Below are 14,902 nucleotides of genomic sequence, written 5' to 3' on the forward strand. Positions count from 1 at the left end.
AATAGAACTCGCAAATGCACATTTACAATTTCTAAAACAAAAATATAATAAGTTATACGAGTATAAAGTTTGCATTAAGAATATTATATGGAATCATATGAAAAAGCTTGTAATTAAAGCTACATAAATGCATATAAGCTTGTGCTTATATTTTCCAATTTATTTATATAATATATAATATATAATATTAAAATATAAATATTAATATATATTAAATATAAAATTTGTATACATGAATAAAAACATACACACATATGCAATTATAATGTAATATATTGTAGCTTATATACGTCTATACATATGTATGTGTATATCTAAAGCTTCGCTTTATGAGAAAGTTGTTTGTAAATATCCCAGGTAGAAGTTTACTAAATCAAATCTTCTGTAATGAGCACGACAGAGGCCGAACCGGACACAGTGATGCGAGTCGTGTCAATTCGCGATCCTGCGGACAGCTTAGAATGCACGCTGGACGCATAAGCGATCAACTGCTCTGGAATATTCATCCAAGTCCTAGCATCGGCAGTGACCGACGTGTCAGCAAAGTTAATCACGAGAGCCACGACGGATGCGCCGTGTCGTCGTATAATTCCGAGCATGTTCTCGGTGACCAACACGGTCTGCAGAGAACCTTGCTCGATAATGGGCTTCCTTTTCAATCGTGACAGCGATTTAAATACTTTGTAATGAGACCCGGCCGTGATTCTCTGCGCCGCCAAATTTAGAGTTTCGTAATTGCTGTTCACCGGAAGCCACGTTTGATTGTTAGTGGAAAAACCGGCGCTGGTACTATTGTCCCATTGAAATGGCGTTCTTTCTGGATCTCGCGATTTTAAATGATATCTGAAAACGCAATAAAGTCGACAAATTTATTGAATATATATTTAAAAATTACATCTCTATTATAAATAAATTTTGAAAGCTTTTTTTATACATATGAATCTTTAAAATTTAATTCAAGCTTTTTCATAATTTTATTTAATATTTTTAATATAATTATATAACTTCATTCTTACTTTATATAAAAAATTCTATTTTTATTATATTTTTTTAAAAACGTAAATGTGCAAATTATAGTTATGCATTTATGTGTTCTATTATTATATAATCTACTGTGTTTTGAAATTCTATGCAAATTTATTTTTATTGAGTTGTGTAACAATTCTATTGCGTTATATAACAATTCATCTTTATTTGTGAAACGTACTTATTGGGTCCAGCAATGCATCCGATAGGATCCTTGGTTTCCTCATACGTAAAATTCCTGTCGAGCATGCCGATCTCGTCGCCGTTATAAATGACGCTAACGCCAGGTAAAATAGTTGCCAGCATAGAAAGTTGATCTGCCCGTTTTTCACCGAATCTGGAAGCCGCTCGATGATTATCGTGATTATCCACTACCCAGTTCGCAACGTACGCCGGATTGTTAGGTACATTGTTCATCCAACGATCGATGAGGCGTTTAAAGTCAGCGGCACTAGATTTGTCGTTTAAATCAAGAATAAACATAAAATTGAACGGCACGTTCGAACCCGATTTGTAATACAATTCGAAATCTGTGTCGGCCTCAGTCAGAATCATTTTTGTGTCAGTAGTCATCGAATGATTGTCCATCAGTTCTCTCCAAGATTTGAGAACATCATATATTTCGGCAAAATTTCTCGTGTAAATGTGATCCAGAGTCTCATAATCATCTTCCGATGAGCCGGAAATGTTTCTTCGTGGCTCGTCCAAGAAACAAGCGTCCTCAAATAAGTGGCTAATAGGCATCGATGCGAAAACCATCTACACCTCGATTCAACCAGAAATTCAGTACATTCTTCATTTCTTGCTGCAATGCGGCGCTACGATAATTGAGGTCCGCTTGAGGAATGTTGAATTGATGCAGGTAATATTGTTTCCGTGCCTCGTTCCATTCCCAAGCGGAGCCTCGAACAACACTCAGCCAGTTATTCGGTGGCTTTCTAATGCCGTTTACTATTTTCGCGTCACGCCAGACATAATACTCGTCATAGGGCTTGATGCGTTGGACACTCTTCTTGAACCATTCGTGCTCGTGAGAGCTGTGATTCGGCACGAAATCGAGAATTACTTTCAACCCGAGGAATTTCGCCTTCGCCACGAGCTTGTCGAAATCGGCCAAGGTACCGTAGTTCTCGTCGACGTCGGTGTAATTAGCGACGTCATACCCGAAATCAAACTGCGGACTGGTATAGATCGGCGACAGCCATAATGCATCCGCGCCGAGGTCCGCGATGTGTTCCAACTTGCTCGTGATGCCATTCAGATCGCCTATGCCGTCCCCATTACTGTCCTTGAAGCTTCTCGGATAGACGTGATACACCAGACTGTTTTTATACCAATTTTTGCCCGTTTTTTTAATCGATATCGAGGTAGTTAGAGCAATCAACACCGTAATGAAAATATACAGGCGAAGCATAATGACTAATACAATTATTGATTTCGATGCGCTTTTATACTGTATGAGAAATTCTGAAAAATGTTTAACGACATAGAGAAAAAAGAGAGAGAAAAGAGAGAGATATTATACATTGGAATATCATAATTTTTAATTGATAAACTCGTATCTCGATTAATCAATTGATATTCTTTTATCTAAATTCAAAACTTTAATTGATAACGATAACTCATTTTTGTAGAATGATGTTATTGATATTTTATATGTATGTATATGTGTGTATAAAATACATGCATGTATAAAAAATATATATTCTTTTTAATTGTGATAATTAATCAGTAGATAATATTTTCAGATAATATTTCTAAAATAATAAAAATAATATGAAACCATATATATATATATATATATATATATATATTTGTTTTCATATAATCATTGTTTTCATATTCTAGAGAAATATTATCTGGAAATATTATCTATAGTGATAATTATCACGATTATATAAGAATATTTTTGCATTATTATCACCTTTGCAGTTCCACACAGTAACGATTAAAAAGAATAGATTACATCCAGAAATAAGAAATAAAAAAAATTAATTAAAATAATGTACTGTGTATTAAACAAAAGTAAAAATAAAAAAAAACTTATATTAAAATAGAAATAAAAGAATAAGCGGTAAATTTTATTAAAATTAAAAAGCAATCAAGAATCAATTACACAATATAAAAAATCATCTATTTCTTTCAATTCAGATAATTTATTTCGAATAAAAATACATTTATTTGTATGTATAAATACACAGACGAATAAGCTCATAATTAATTTTGAATACACAATAATTAATGACGAATAAAATTAGCCAGTCAGCGGAAGATATAAATGAAACAAGAAAATTTCGATTTTACTTCGAGTGTCTATTTCTCAACACAGATTAATACAAGACGCTCGTCGAGAAAGTGACTTGTACATACATTTACACACATGTATAACTGAAACTTCGCTTTAGTAGAGAGTTATCCACGAGTATGAGATAAGCAGGAATTTGCTAAACCAAATCTGCTGTGGTGAGCACGACGGAGGCCGAGCCAGGCACGGTAATGTTAGTCGTGTCAACGCGCGATCCTACAACTAGGTTGGAGTGCACGCTAGGTGCATAGACGATCAACTGCTCCGGGATATTCATCCAAGTCCTGGCGTCAACGGTGACCGGTGTGTCGGCAAAGTTAACCAGGAGAGCTACAACGGTTGTGTTATGTCGTCGTACGACTCCTAGAATTTTTTCTGTTACCAACACGATCTCTAGAGAGCCTTGCTCGATGACGGGTTTCTTCTTCAATTGCCCCAGGGACTTGAACACTTTGTAGTGAGACACGGCCGACAGTTGTTGGACCGCTAAATTCAGAATTTTATAATTGCTGTTCACCGGAAGCCACGTTTCATTGCTCGTAGAGAAACCAGCACTAGTGCTGCTGTCCCACTGGAAAGGCGTTCTTTCCGGATCTCGCGACTTCAAGTAGTACCTAAAATAATTGTGATAATGAATTAAATTATTTAATGCTTGTATAAAAAGATTGTTTTACAAATTTAATTAATAGAGTTTAAAATCAAATATTGAATGTAACATTTTTTTTAAGAAAATTATTTTTAAATTTATTTTTTAAATTAAAATAGGTAATACGTACATATGTATTTAACACACGCAATATCATGGAAAAAATCAATTTCATTCTAAAATAATTACACTCTGACCAAATTCTAAGGTAATTAAGTTAATTAAATTGCTATCAATAACTTAATTTATATACAAATCTGAATAACAATCTGAATACATACATAAATTAATAAGAACTCTGAATAATAATAGTATTGTACTGAATAATAACGTATGTACCGAATAATAATAGTTTTTGATTTAATTTCATAATAATTAATAAATTTGAAATCGATTTTCTATTATATTACTGTATTCAGAATTAATATTACAATATATACAAAAAAATGAATCGCAAATACAAAAATGCATATTTATGGATTCCGTTTCAAGTTTGCTACAATATTACGTAATACAATTCAGATTTATCTGTGCTCGTGTTAGTACCTGTCGGGTCCAGCGTTGCATCCGGCGGGATCCTTGGTTTCTTCATACGTAAAATCTCTGTCGGGCATGCCGATCTCGTCACCATTGTAAATCACGCTTACGCCGGGTAAAACGATCGCCAGCATAGAAAGTTGATCGGCCCGTTTCTCACCGAATCTAGAAGCCGCGCGATGATTATCGTGATTACCCACCACCCAGTTCGCAACGTACGCAGGATTGTCAGGTATATTATTCATCCAGCGATCGATGAGGCGCTTGAAATCAGCCGCGTTAGACTTATCGTTTAGATCAGAAATAAACATGAAGTTGAATGGAACAGTCGAGCCCGATGTATAGTATAATATAGTGAGATCGAAATCCGTATAGGCCTCGGTGAGAATCATCTTTGTGTCGGCAGTCGGGGAATGATTGTCCATTAGCTGTCTCCAAGACTTGAGAACTTCGTAAGTCTCGAGAAGATTCTTCGTATAAAGATGGTCCAAGGTCTCGTAGTCATCGTCTGGTAATCCAGGTGTATCTAATCGGGGCTCGTCCAGAAAGCGGGCATCCTCGTACATGTGATTGATGGCGTCGATGCGAAAGCCTTCCACGCCACGATCCATCCAGAATGTTAACACGTTCCTCATCTCTTCTTGCAATGCAGTGCTGTGATAGTTGAGATCCGGCTGTCCGGTGGCGAACTGATGCAGATAATATTGATTGCGTACCTCGTTCCATTTCCAAGCGGAGCCTTGGAAGACGCTCAACCAGTTATTCGGGGGTTGCCTGGTGCCGTTTACTATTTTTGCATCACGCCAGACATAATACTCGTCGTAAGGTGCGATCCGTTGGACGCTCTTCTTGAACCATTCGTGCTCATCAGAGCTGTGATTCGGCACGAAATCAAGAAGCACTTTCAGCCCGAGGGACTTTGCTTTCGCCACAAGTCTGTCAAAGTCAGCTAAGGTACCATACTCTGGATTGATATCGGTAAAATTGGCAACGTCATAGCCAAAATCTGCTTGCGGGCTGGTATAGATCGGTGATAACCACAACGCGTCGGCGCCAATATTCGCGATATGTTCTAATTTGCTGGTGATACCGTTCAAATCACCTATGCCATCTCCATTACTGTCCTTGTAACTTCTCGGATAAATCTGATATATCAGACTGTTCTTGTACCAATCTTTACCGGCTTTCTGAATCGAGACCGAGCCGGTCAAAACGATCAACGAAGCTGCAACAATGATGCACAAGCGAAGCATGATGACTGTTTGCCTCGGTTGATTATTCCTCGCTTTTATATTATGAACTTTAAAAAATGTCACGCACAATCTCTCAACAGATAGATACTGTTATCGCTTTGACATTTGATTAATTTGCTTTCAGTAATCGATACTAAGATCGATACACAAATTTTTTGTTATCGTATTAGTATATCAAATAACATTGAATAATTTCTCATACCGTTTTATTTTTATATTATCGAGTAAGACCGTGATAATTATTCAGAGGTTACTGTTTTACATATTTTAACAGCAATGATTAGAAACGAATATAAATTTAAAAATCGTGACTATTATCGTATCGAGCACAAACGTTCAACAACTTGTTTATCTGTTATTTACTACATGTGAAATATTTCATTGCCATGTTGTTTGTTTAATCTAAAAACAAAGATAAGTTGATATAACATATCTCAAGTAATCGTCGTGTTTGAACGTAATTGAAAATAATCGGTACGCGAAATATTTTCCATAAAACGTTTCACAAAACATTTCACGTGTGTTTTGCGATACACCGTTGATAACCCAATTTCGTATTTTAGATTTCAAAATAGTAGTACGCCACGAGATTTCACCAAAATCCCCGCGGCGAAACGCGCTGACATGTGCATCGACATGTGCGAGAATCGATTTCGCTGGGCACTTTGGAAATTCGCGAAACCGTACACAGCCAGATGCGCATTATTATAACTCGGTCTTAGACAGAAAGAGATTTGCAGTTTCCTGCGAAAAGCGCCGACCTCGCAACACCGCGCACCAGTTATAACGTCGGCTTGCGGCGGGCGATAAGATTTTTCGACCCTCGGTCGTTTGAAAAATGGCGAACATCTAGAGCCGCACCATCTCGCGTGAGCAAGGCGTTTATGCGTGTTGGCCTCGTAACTGCTATCGCGTCCTATGCCTAATTATACAGGTGGTTCGCCACCCTTTCCTCTCCCGATGCATTTCTTTTACGGCATCGTCGCGGGGGTCAATTTAATCTTTGCAACGGGCGTCGAGCTCTCTACCGAGAATAAATTTGCTATTACCGCGAAATATCGTGAACATCGTTGCAAAAATTTTTTTTCCACGTCGAAGATCATTTTTCATTAGCCTAGGTGTGTTGAGTATTCAAGACCGATATGAGAGAATTTCGCTTCTACCTCGAAAATTCAATGGCAATCCTTTGAAGTAAACTATTCGTTCTGTAATATAATAAAGTGCCATCATTTTTTCGGGCAAAAGTTGTATCATAAAGGATGCGGTAAAAATCAGCCTGGCGATGCAATCGGCGAGAGAATAATTTCCGCGGAAAGAAAAAAGGGAAATAAATCGAGAGGTTACGAAGCACACAATACTTTTTCGTTACATAAATCGATCGCGGTCTCGATTCATAAAATGATATTATTATTTATGCGATGGTCTCTCTTCGATACAATGCGCAGTTTTTTTCGCATTCTCATACCGCGAAAAGTACATCAATAGAAAGTTTTACCTTCTTTATACAGAATATGACACACATTGTTGCACACGAAACTCGAATGGTCTTATGACTAAAGTTACATAATAATTCTTGCTATGAATATATCTGCCATCTGCCTTTTTACATGTCTCTTTGGAAAATTGTCTGATAAATGGAAAAAGTCTTGATAGAAACAGCCCTTTATATCTCTCTACTCTCCTTTGCTCTTATTCTCGGCTCTGTCGGATACCTGGGAAACATTCACTCCGGAAAAGCGGCTTGCACTTTGCGATTCTTTGATGTGTTCCATAGCAACGTTCGCGTTTGAAGTAAAATGCTAGTGTTATATCTCAATGAAAAAAATGCATATCTATTTTTTCAATGCAATATAAACATAATTTCATCTGTCGATCAGTCGAGATCAGTGAAACGAGAGATGAAGAGTTATCATTGTAAAAAGAAAATTAAGTACAAAGATTGCTAATGCTCGGTTGTATAAAGAATGATTATTTCAACCATTTCTCTGCATTAAACAGACACTTTCTAGTAGAGACAATAATACGAGAAAGGAGAGTGTAAGCTTATCTATGCAGGATAAATTATCTGTAAATCCGACTAATAGAGATGTAAGTTTCTATAATCGCGTTTAGATGTTTTCAGGGAAACCGTACTTCATCCTAATCACATAAAAATCGGATAACATCACGACCAAATAAGAGCATTAAAACAAGCAGGAGAAATCGTACAAGTTGTGCGGACGGTGAAAAATAAAGCGACAACGTGTAAATTGGCCGCGGATTAAAAGCACAGAGACTTTAAAGAACATAACCGACAAAAACGCTTTGCGTTTTACGGAATAATTTACGGTTACGAATGCAGCGAGGTGGTCGGAAAATATTACCGTCAGCAAAAATTCTCATACGGCTCACCACGGCTGTGAAGTCTCCGGGTGTTATTTATACGGGTAATTTTCTTCATGGCTTATGGCCAACTTAATTCATTCATTATCCAGACAGACGATAAAGACAATTTTGCTGAGATGATGCATCATTCTTATTAATGGCATTATTTCCACTGTTGACTGTCACTGGCATAAATTTAACATAGATTTTATTTTATCTCTTATAATATATATAATATTTAATTAGGATATTATTATATAATTTCCACTAGTAAATTTTGGAAATATATATTGGCATATTTTTATTATTTTTATTCTTATCAGACACATGTACACATATCTCATGATAGAATTTATTACGTTATTTTCACACAATTTAAATTAAAAATATAGGTATATATTTATAAATACAGAATATATATGTCAATATATTTTCATCGCAAAAATATTCTTGTGCGCGTATTAATAGTGTTTTCATTATACAATGTTATTGTTATAAAATGCTTGATTACAAATTTATTATTGTAAAGAATAGGTCATTTGTAACACAAAATAAATCTTGTTAGGAAATACGTAACATTAATAGTATATTAATGTTTATTTCCTAATAAGATTTATTTTGTGTTACAAATGACCTATTCTTTACAATATAATAAATTTGTAATGAAAACACTATTAATACGCGCACAAGAATATTTTTGCGACGAGAATTCATTGAAATATGTAAAACATTCTGTATTTATAAATATATAGGTATACCTCTTACTAAATGCATTCGATAAAGAGAAATGCGTACCTACAATTTCCGAAATAAATAAAAGGTTTTACGATGCAAATTATGACACGCGTCAAGTTACGAATTAATGAAAGGAAATCAGAACACGATCATTTCCCCCGATCTCAAAAATAGTGCCCGCTCGCAATCGCGTCCTCTCGTGACGGGAGCCAATTTCCGTCGCGCGCGCGCGCGCGCGCGTTGTTATCATCTAATTAAAGCTGACCCGTGTGACCAGACGTACGCTTGATTTTCCGCGTAGTTTTCGAACGCGGTGACACGGCATTAAGTCAATTTTCGCCGCGAGAAAGGTCTTGACGATACGCGATCGCTCCGATGGACCGACGAACGTAAGCAGGGAGTTTGGAGTAACGAGGCTACCTTATGTCAGTTACTCTCGACGGCGCGATGGGGTAAGCAAACAACCCTTCTCGCAGTTTACGGCAGTAATTAACTTCCCAGGTTATTAGCCCTCGTTCGTGGCTGCGGCGTGTGCTGCTCCAGGACACGGACCTTCGGCCGAGAGTCCAACGAGAGTCTCCGTCCGGCCACATCGGCAAGTTTATCTCGTAAACTCTTGCGAAGAAATGTTTTTAGAAGTTGCTGAAAGTCCGAAGCGCGCGGAAGTCGTCGTATAATCACTCGGCGTTAGAGGAAGAAAAGAAGTGCCGGAAAAATACTTGCGCGACTGCAAATAACAAATATCTGTTGTACTCTTGAAACTCTGGGTTAGATCGCGAGATATATCCGCGTCATTTGGTAGAAATCATGTTACATTGGCAAATTTTCTTGAAATTGAAACGGTGTATCTGTATACGCAAAAAAGTTTTCGGTGTCATTAGAAGGCTCTCGGATCTTATCTAAAAGTATAGTGTGTCTCCTTTCCTTCGGCATCTGTTGCGTCTCTCAGACAATCGTCGACATGTAACACATTCTTCTAAAATTCATGGCATTCCTTCCATTTGCAGCGCGAACTTTCGTATCTAGATTTCACCGAAGAATACTCCCCACCGTCTAACTTTGAATAAACTCGAAGTGAAACTACCCGAACATTTTAGCATAACTTAAAGGAATATAAAAAAACTATTAATCTCGGCTCGAATTATTGTGTTACAATAAAAATAAAATCTCGACGGCAATCGGAGCCTATGCGGATGACATGCACAAAATTAATAAATTAAAATGAGATCTCAAGTCAAACTCATTTATTAAATTCTAAACGTTTCGACCCACTTCGGGTCTTCTTCAGTAGCTGCAAAATACAAAGAAACAAAAATAGAAGATAATCGGTACAATCAGAAAATTATAAAACTCGTATACATACAATCCGCAAATAAATTAAAAATCATTCTCCTCCCTATTCAAACCGTCCGGCCGTCGGAGTGTCTCCCTAACGGTGACCATCGTCAGGAAGGAAGCGGAGCAGTGACTCCCTACCAACACTAATCAACATGGTATAAATTAAACGTAGAACAATTCACAAGAATTAAAAATTAAGAACCGGGAAGAACACTCACCCCGACAGCAAAAACAGAGAGAAGACGATGCTACACGTGACACATCACTCTAACGACTGTGCGGTATTCTACCTCGACACAGTCGATACATATATACGCAAAAAACAAATATAAAAATAAAATATGAAAATAAAAATAAAAATAAAAACAACTAAACTAATCGGCACTCATGTCAAAAGTCTAACAAAAAAACCCGGTTATGTAAAATCACAAAGCTAGATTTTGGTAAATTTTTCTATTAACAGATCAAGATTCTCGTTTAATTTATCAGTGTCGCTATGTAAATTTAAACTATTCCTCTGACGTTTTATGTGGATCATTTCGGATATCAAACGTTTACCTAAAAAAGGCTCCTCGTCTAAGACTTTTACATCCTCCCAATTAAATTCATGGTTCAATAATCTATGTTCCGATATGACTGATAATTGTGACGCGTTTCTTTTTATGTTGTTGCGATGTTCTTTCATCCTAGTTTTCAACAATCTACCCGTCTGCCCTACGTACGACGCATCACAATCCATACAATCAATTTTATAAACTACATTATTATGGAGTTCTCTTGGTAACTTATCCTTGTGTACTTTAATGAATTTACGGAGACTGTTAATTGCTGTATATGATGGAATGACATCCAAATCACGTGTAATGTCCTCGATTCTCTTCGATACATTATTAATATACGGAATATTAAAGTACGAAACTTTTTTCTGCGTTAGAATCTTGTCATTGCATACATTTGCTCTATTGTTATGCAACTTATTATTATAGCGGAAGAACAACTTTTTTAACCGCGCTTGTAATGTATGAAATATCAAATTGAGAGGATAATTATTAGACAAAAGAACTCCAATCATAGACTCAAAGTTAACTTTATGGAATTTCGGATGAGATAGCCAAAAAACTCTATCTATGAGGCTGATAATGGTGCCTATTTTATGACAGAGAGGATGCTGCGATTCAAAATTTAAATATCTACCTGAATACGTCGGCTTATGAAACAAATCAAACTCAATGCTCCCATTATTTATAATAATGGTGACATCTAAAAAATTCAATCGGTTGTCAACCCCCTCCTCCATGGTGAACTGCAATCTAGGATGGAAAGAATTGAAAGTGTTTAAAACTATTTTAAGCATGGAGGGTGGGGCCGCCAACGCGATATCGTCAACATATCTAAAATAAAATGGAAATGACAATGGAATCGCAGCAATCGCTCTACTCTCCAAATCTTGCAACGTGATATCCGCAATAATCGGTGAGAGGGGGGAACCCATAGGCGTGCCAAAAGTCTGTTGATAACATACATTATTAAACATAAAATAAGTCGAATTCATAATAAAACGAATTGCCAATAAAAATTCATCTCGTGGAATAATACACTCTTTTTCAATATACCCCCATCTGAATAGGGAGGAGAATGATTTTTAATTTATTTGCGGATTGTATGTATACGAGTTTTATAATTTTCTGATTGTACCGATTATCTTCTATTTTTGTTTCTTTGTATTTTGCAGCTACTGAAGAAGACCCGAAGTGGGTCGAAACGTTTAGAATTTAATAAATGAGTTTGACTTGAGATCTCATTTTAATTTATTAATTTTGTGCATGTCATCCGCATAGGCTCCGATTGCCGTCGAGATTTTATTTTTAAAGGAATACTTTCACGTTCTACAGTCTACTGACTTTTCGAAAAAAAACATAAATTTGAGGATAATTCTATTATTTTTCAAAGCATTGAATATAAATGCACATTCTATCATTCTTGTAATATATATATAAATCTGTAAAATATGTGCAAATTTATTTATTAAATTTTGATAATAAATTGAAAATTAGGTATTCATTAATAAGTGTGTATACATATAATGTGTGTGCGCGTGTGTGTGTGTGTAATGATAATTATCATTGTAAGTGTTATGGTCGCATTATTCAATTAAACAAATGCATACTTCCTTTGAATGATGACGATAATAAACAACAAAACTAACATTATTATCTTTTGTGAAATGTGCGAATTGTGATATCATGCTAATTAATCAGCAAATAATATAATATTCCATGAAATACGCTAAGCACAGTTTTACCTAACAAGAGAAATTGTATATTATTATTATTATTATTATTATTGTTTCTCCAAAAATTGTGCACAATACAATTACAAAAATTGCCATTATTGAAATATACTATATTAGAACGCTTTTACAATTAGTATACAAACAGTTTCGATATAAAGAAAAACTTTTAAATCCTTTTAACCTTTTGCAGAGATTTTTCATCTCAAAATAAACCCACTAATTTTGTCTTTGTACGAACGTTAAAAACATATAAAAAATGCGCAATATCAGATTATTATTATTATTTGACTATTCCGCGTTTAGAATTTCAGAATATTTTGAAAAACTCGAATTTAATTTCGTAATGTAATCGCATCTATATTACGACAGAGAGCTAACATTGAACGCAAAGGGTTAAAAGAGGTACCAAGAAAAGGGATATTTCTGATTTCCGCTCATGTCCGCTATAAAGCCAGACGTGACTTTGCGATCGGCTTCCACTGTGTGTATACAACTATATAGGAATGTGTATATATATATATATATATATATATATATATATATACCTACCTCTCTCGTAGCTCTCTTCAAAACTTTGCGTAGCCGGACGATATCTCGTAGAAATGCACCGCGACCGTAATTCAAAGCCGCGCGGATCAAGTTCGCAAGAGAGGAAAGGGAGATCTTTCATTCGTTCCCTCCTTTCTGTCCTTCTTTTTTTTAAATAATTATGCGAACACAAAGAGTGCAGACTGGTCGTCGTCTCCTTCCGGCCGTGAAATCCGGGAAGGCTCCTCGGTCGGTCGCCGACCTTCCTTTCGGAAACTTTGCCGGGTCCCGATATAAACGACTCCGCGAGGCGCTGTCTGGCACCTCATTACACGACTATTGCACGCGGTCGCCTCGTCGCAAAGGAAAGCCAGAAACTCGCGCGAAATGGAGAACCGAGACGACAGACGGGATATAGTCCGCGAAAGGCTCTCCGCAAAGAAACTTCCGGCGAACGGATGGGAACTGATTTCGCGAAACTGAGGTAATACGCGTCGAATGTATTGTAATTTCAAGATAACATTCATCGCGCATAAAGTGCTGGAGTTTAGATGAAGAAAGGAATAATAAAAGGAGAAATGGAATACTTTCCAGAGAGGGAAATTCTCTATTGTCGAGGCATATTTACAGATAGAGAAGCTGTATAAGGGAAGCAATGAATTTTGCAGGCAGATAAATTAAAGATATGTAATTAGCATACTTGATGAAATTTTACCCACCTTTTCTAATTTGTTCGCTTTTAAATAACGTTTTAAATAACGATTTTTTAAATTTTGCGTTGAATTAATGAAACTTTCGTTCGTTCATGTTTGCACAAATTTTTCATTTATTATACATTTTATATCACGTTTGTGTACTCACTAATAGAATTCTGGTTTATATTTAATTTACCTCATATCCCTGCAATACTATTTAATCGGCGGTTGCAAATAAGTGAACGATCTATTGAAGTTTCGACCGACTGTCGACTAACTTTGTCAAATAATTGAAAACATTCGATTAATCCGTATAACGAGTTTCGTCAATGTTTCACAAAGTTCACTTTAAGTTACCGATCCGCAGAACGCGATACTTTAACCGTCATTAGCGGTGTGCGCGTTTTAGCTTGTCGCGTGCTTTACGCTTCCGGTAGTTGCTGAGAAAATAACGACACCGCGCAAGGAAGGGATGGATTTCTCGCGTCCGATAACGGAGAGAAATAACCGATAATACCGGGCGCGCACACACACACATATATATATATATATATCGCCGGAATAGAATCCTGAATAGCCGCGTATTTATACCTCCGGGGTGACGAGAAAGGTGTCCTTTCATCCAGCACGATGATATGATGTAGAGTCTCAGAACCGTGAATAAGATCGCCCAAGGATCCATCCCCTCTATAAATCTAGTCGACGCGATCGCGACGAAAAATCGCGTTTAAAGTCCCGATCTCCTGTCTCGACACTCCGATGTGTCTCCTGCCGCACTCGGTCGGCCCAGGAAGAGGAAACGCCGGTAACGGCCTGGAAAGAAGGAGGAGCAAGATCGCGCGAGATGTGCGATATTTATGAGCCGCTGGCGAAAAATGTTTCACAGATCCTCGAGAAATCGCGATCCATTCACACCGACTCTCTTATATTCGCGCGAACAGGGAACAAGAGTTTCGCGGCAAAAAGAGAAAATGGCGGCTCTCTCTCTCTCTATTTCTCGTCTCGTCTCGTCTCGACTCGACGAAACGATTTTGGGAAGACGCGCGCCAGGAGCAAAGCGTTATTACATCAATCCGAGCGTTTCATTACACGCGTCGCGTCGTCGTAAGGATTGAGCGAGATGAATAAACCGCTCTCGCGAGAGAAAGAAACCGCCTCTCGCGCGATATATTTCTCTGCAGC

At 36.9% G+C, this 14,902-nt stretch overlaps 3 protein-coding genes across 3 annotated transcripts in view; 1 reads left to right on the forward strand and 2 right to left on the reverse strand.

Moving 5' to 3' along the window:
* LOC114936715 (uncharacterized) overlaps positions 1-14,902 on the forward strand; it is a 98,030-nt gene that overhangs the window by 42,514 nt on the left and 40,614 nt on the right.
* LOC114936717 (alpha-glucosidase-like) lies at positions 256-2,654 on the reverse strand. The gene is given in 3 exon segments (XM_029310005.2): positions 256-843; positions 1,208-1,764; positions 1,766-2,654. Coding segments are annotated over 3 exon segments (1,707 nt in total). The 5' UTR covers positions 2,441-2,654; the 3' UTR covers positions 256-368.
* LOC114936716 (alpha-glucosidase-like) lies at positions 3,163-5,798 on the reverse strand. The gene is made up of 2 exons (XM_029310004.2): positions 4,524-5,798; positions 3,163-3,945 (listed from the first exon to the last, which is right to left on the reverse strand). The coding sequence occupies exons 1-2, from the start codon at positions 5,765-5,767 to the stop codon at positions 3,471-3,473; spliced, it is 1,719 nt and encodes a 572-aa protein (XP_029165837.2). The 5' UTR covers positions 5,768-5,798; the 3' UTR covers positions 3,163-3,470.

Source organism: Nylanderia fulva, unplaced genomic scaffold, assembly GCF_048542155.1.
Source record: "Nylanderia fulva isolate GAGA-0341 unplaced genomic scaffold, ASM4854215v1 Scaffold8, whole genome shotgun sequence".
NCBI lineage: Eukaryota > Metazoa > Arthropoda > Insecta > Hymenoptera > Formicidae > Nylanderia > Nylanderia fulva.

Bases quoted from the DNA above. Each gene is read 5' to 3' on its own strand.
- LOC114936716 (XM_029310004.2), bottom strand. From the start codon at position 5,767: ATGCTTCGCTTGTGCATCATTGTTGCAGCTTCGTTGATCGTTTTGACC. The intron at 3,946-4,523 runs GTACTAACACGA...CAATTATTTTAG, and splicing joins TGCAACGCTGGACCCGACAG to GTACTACTTGAAGTCGCGAG.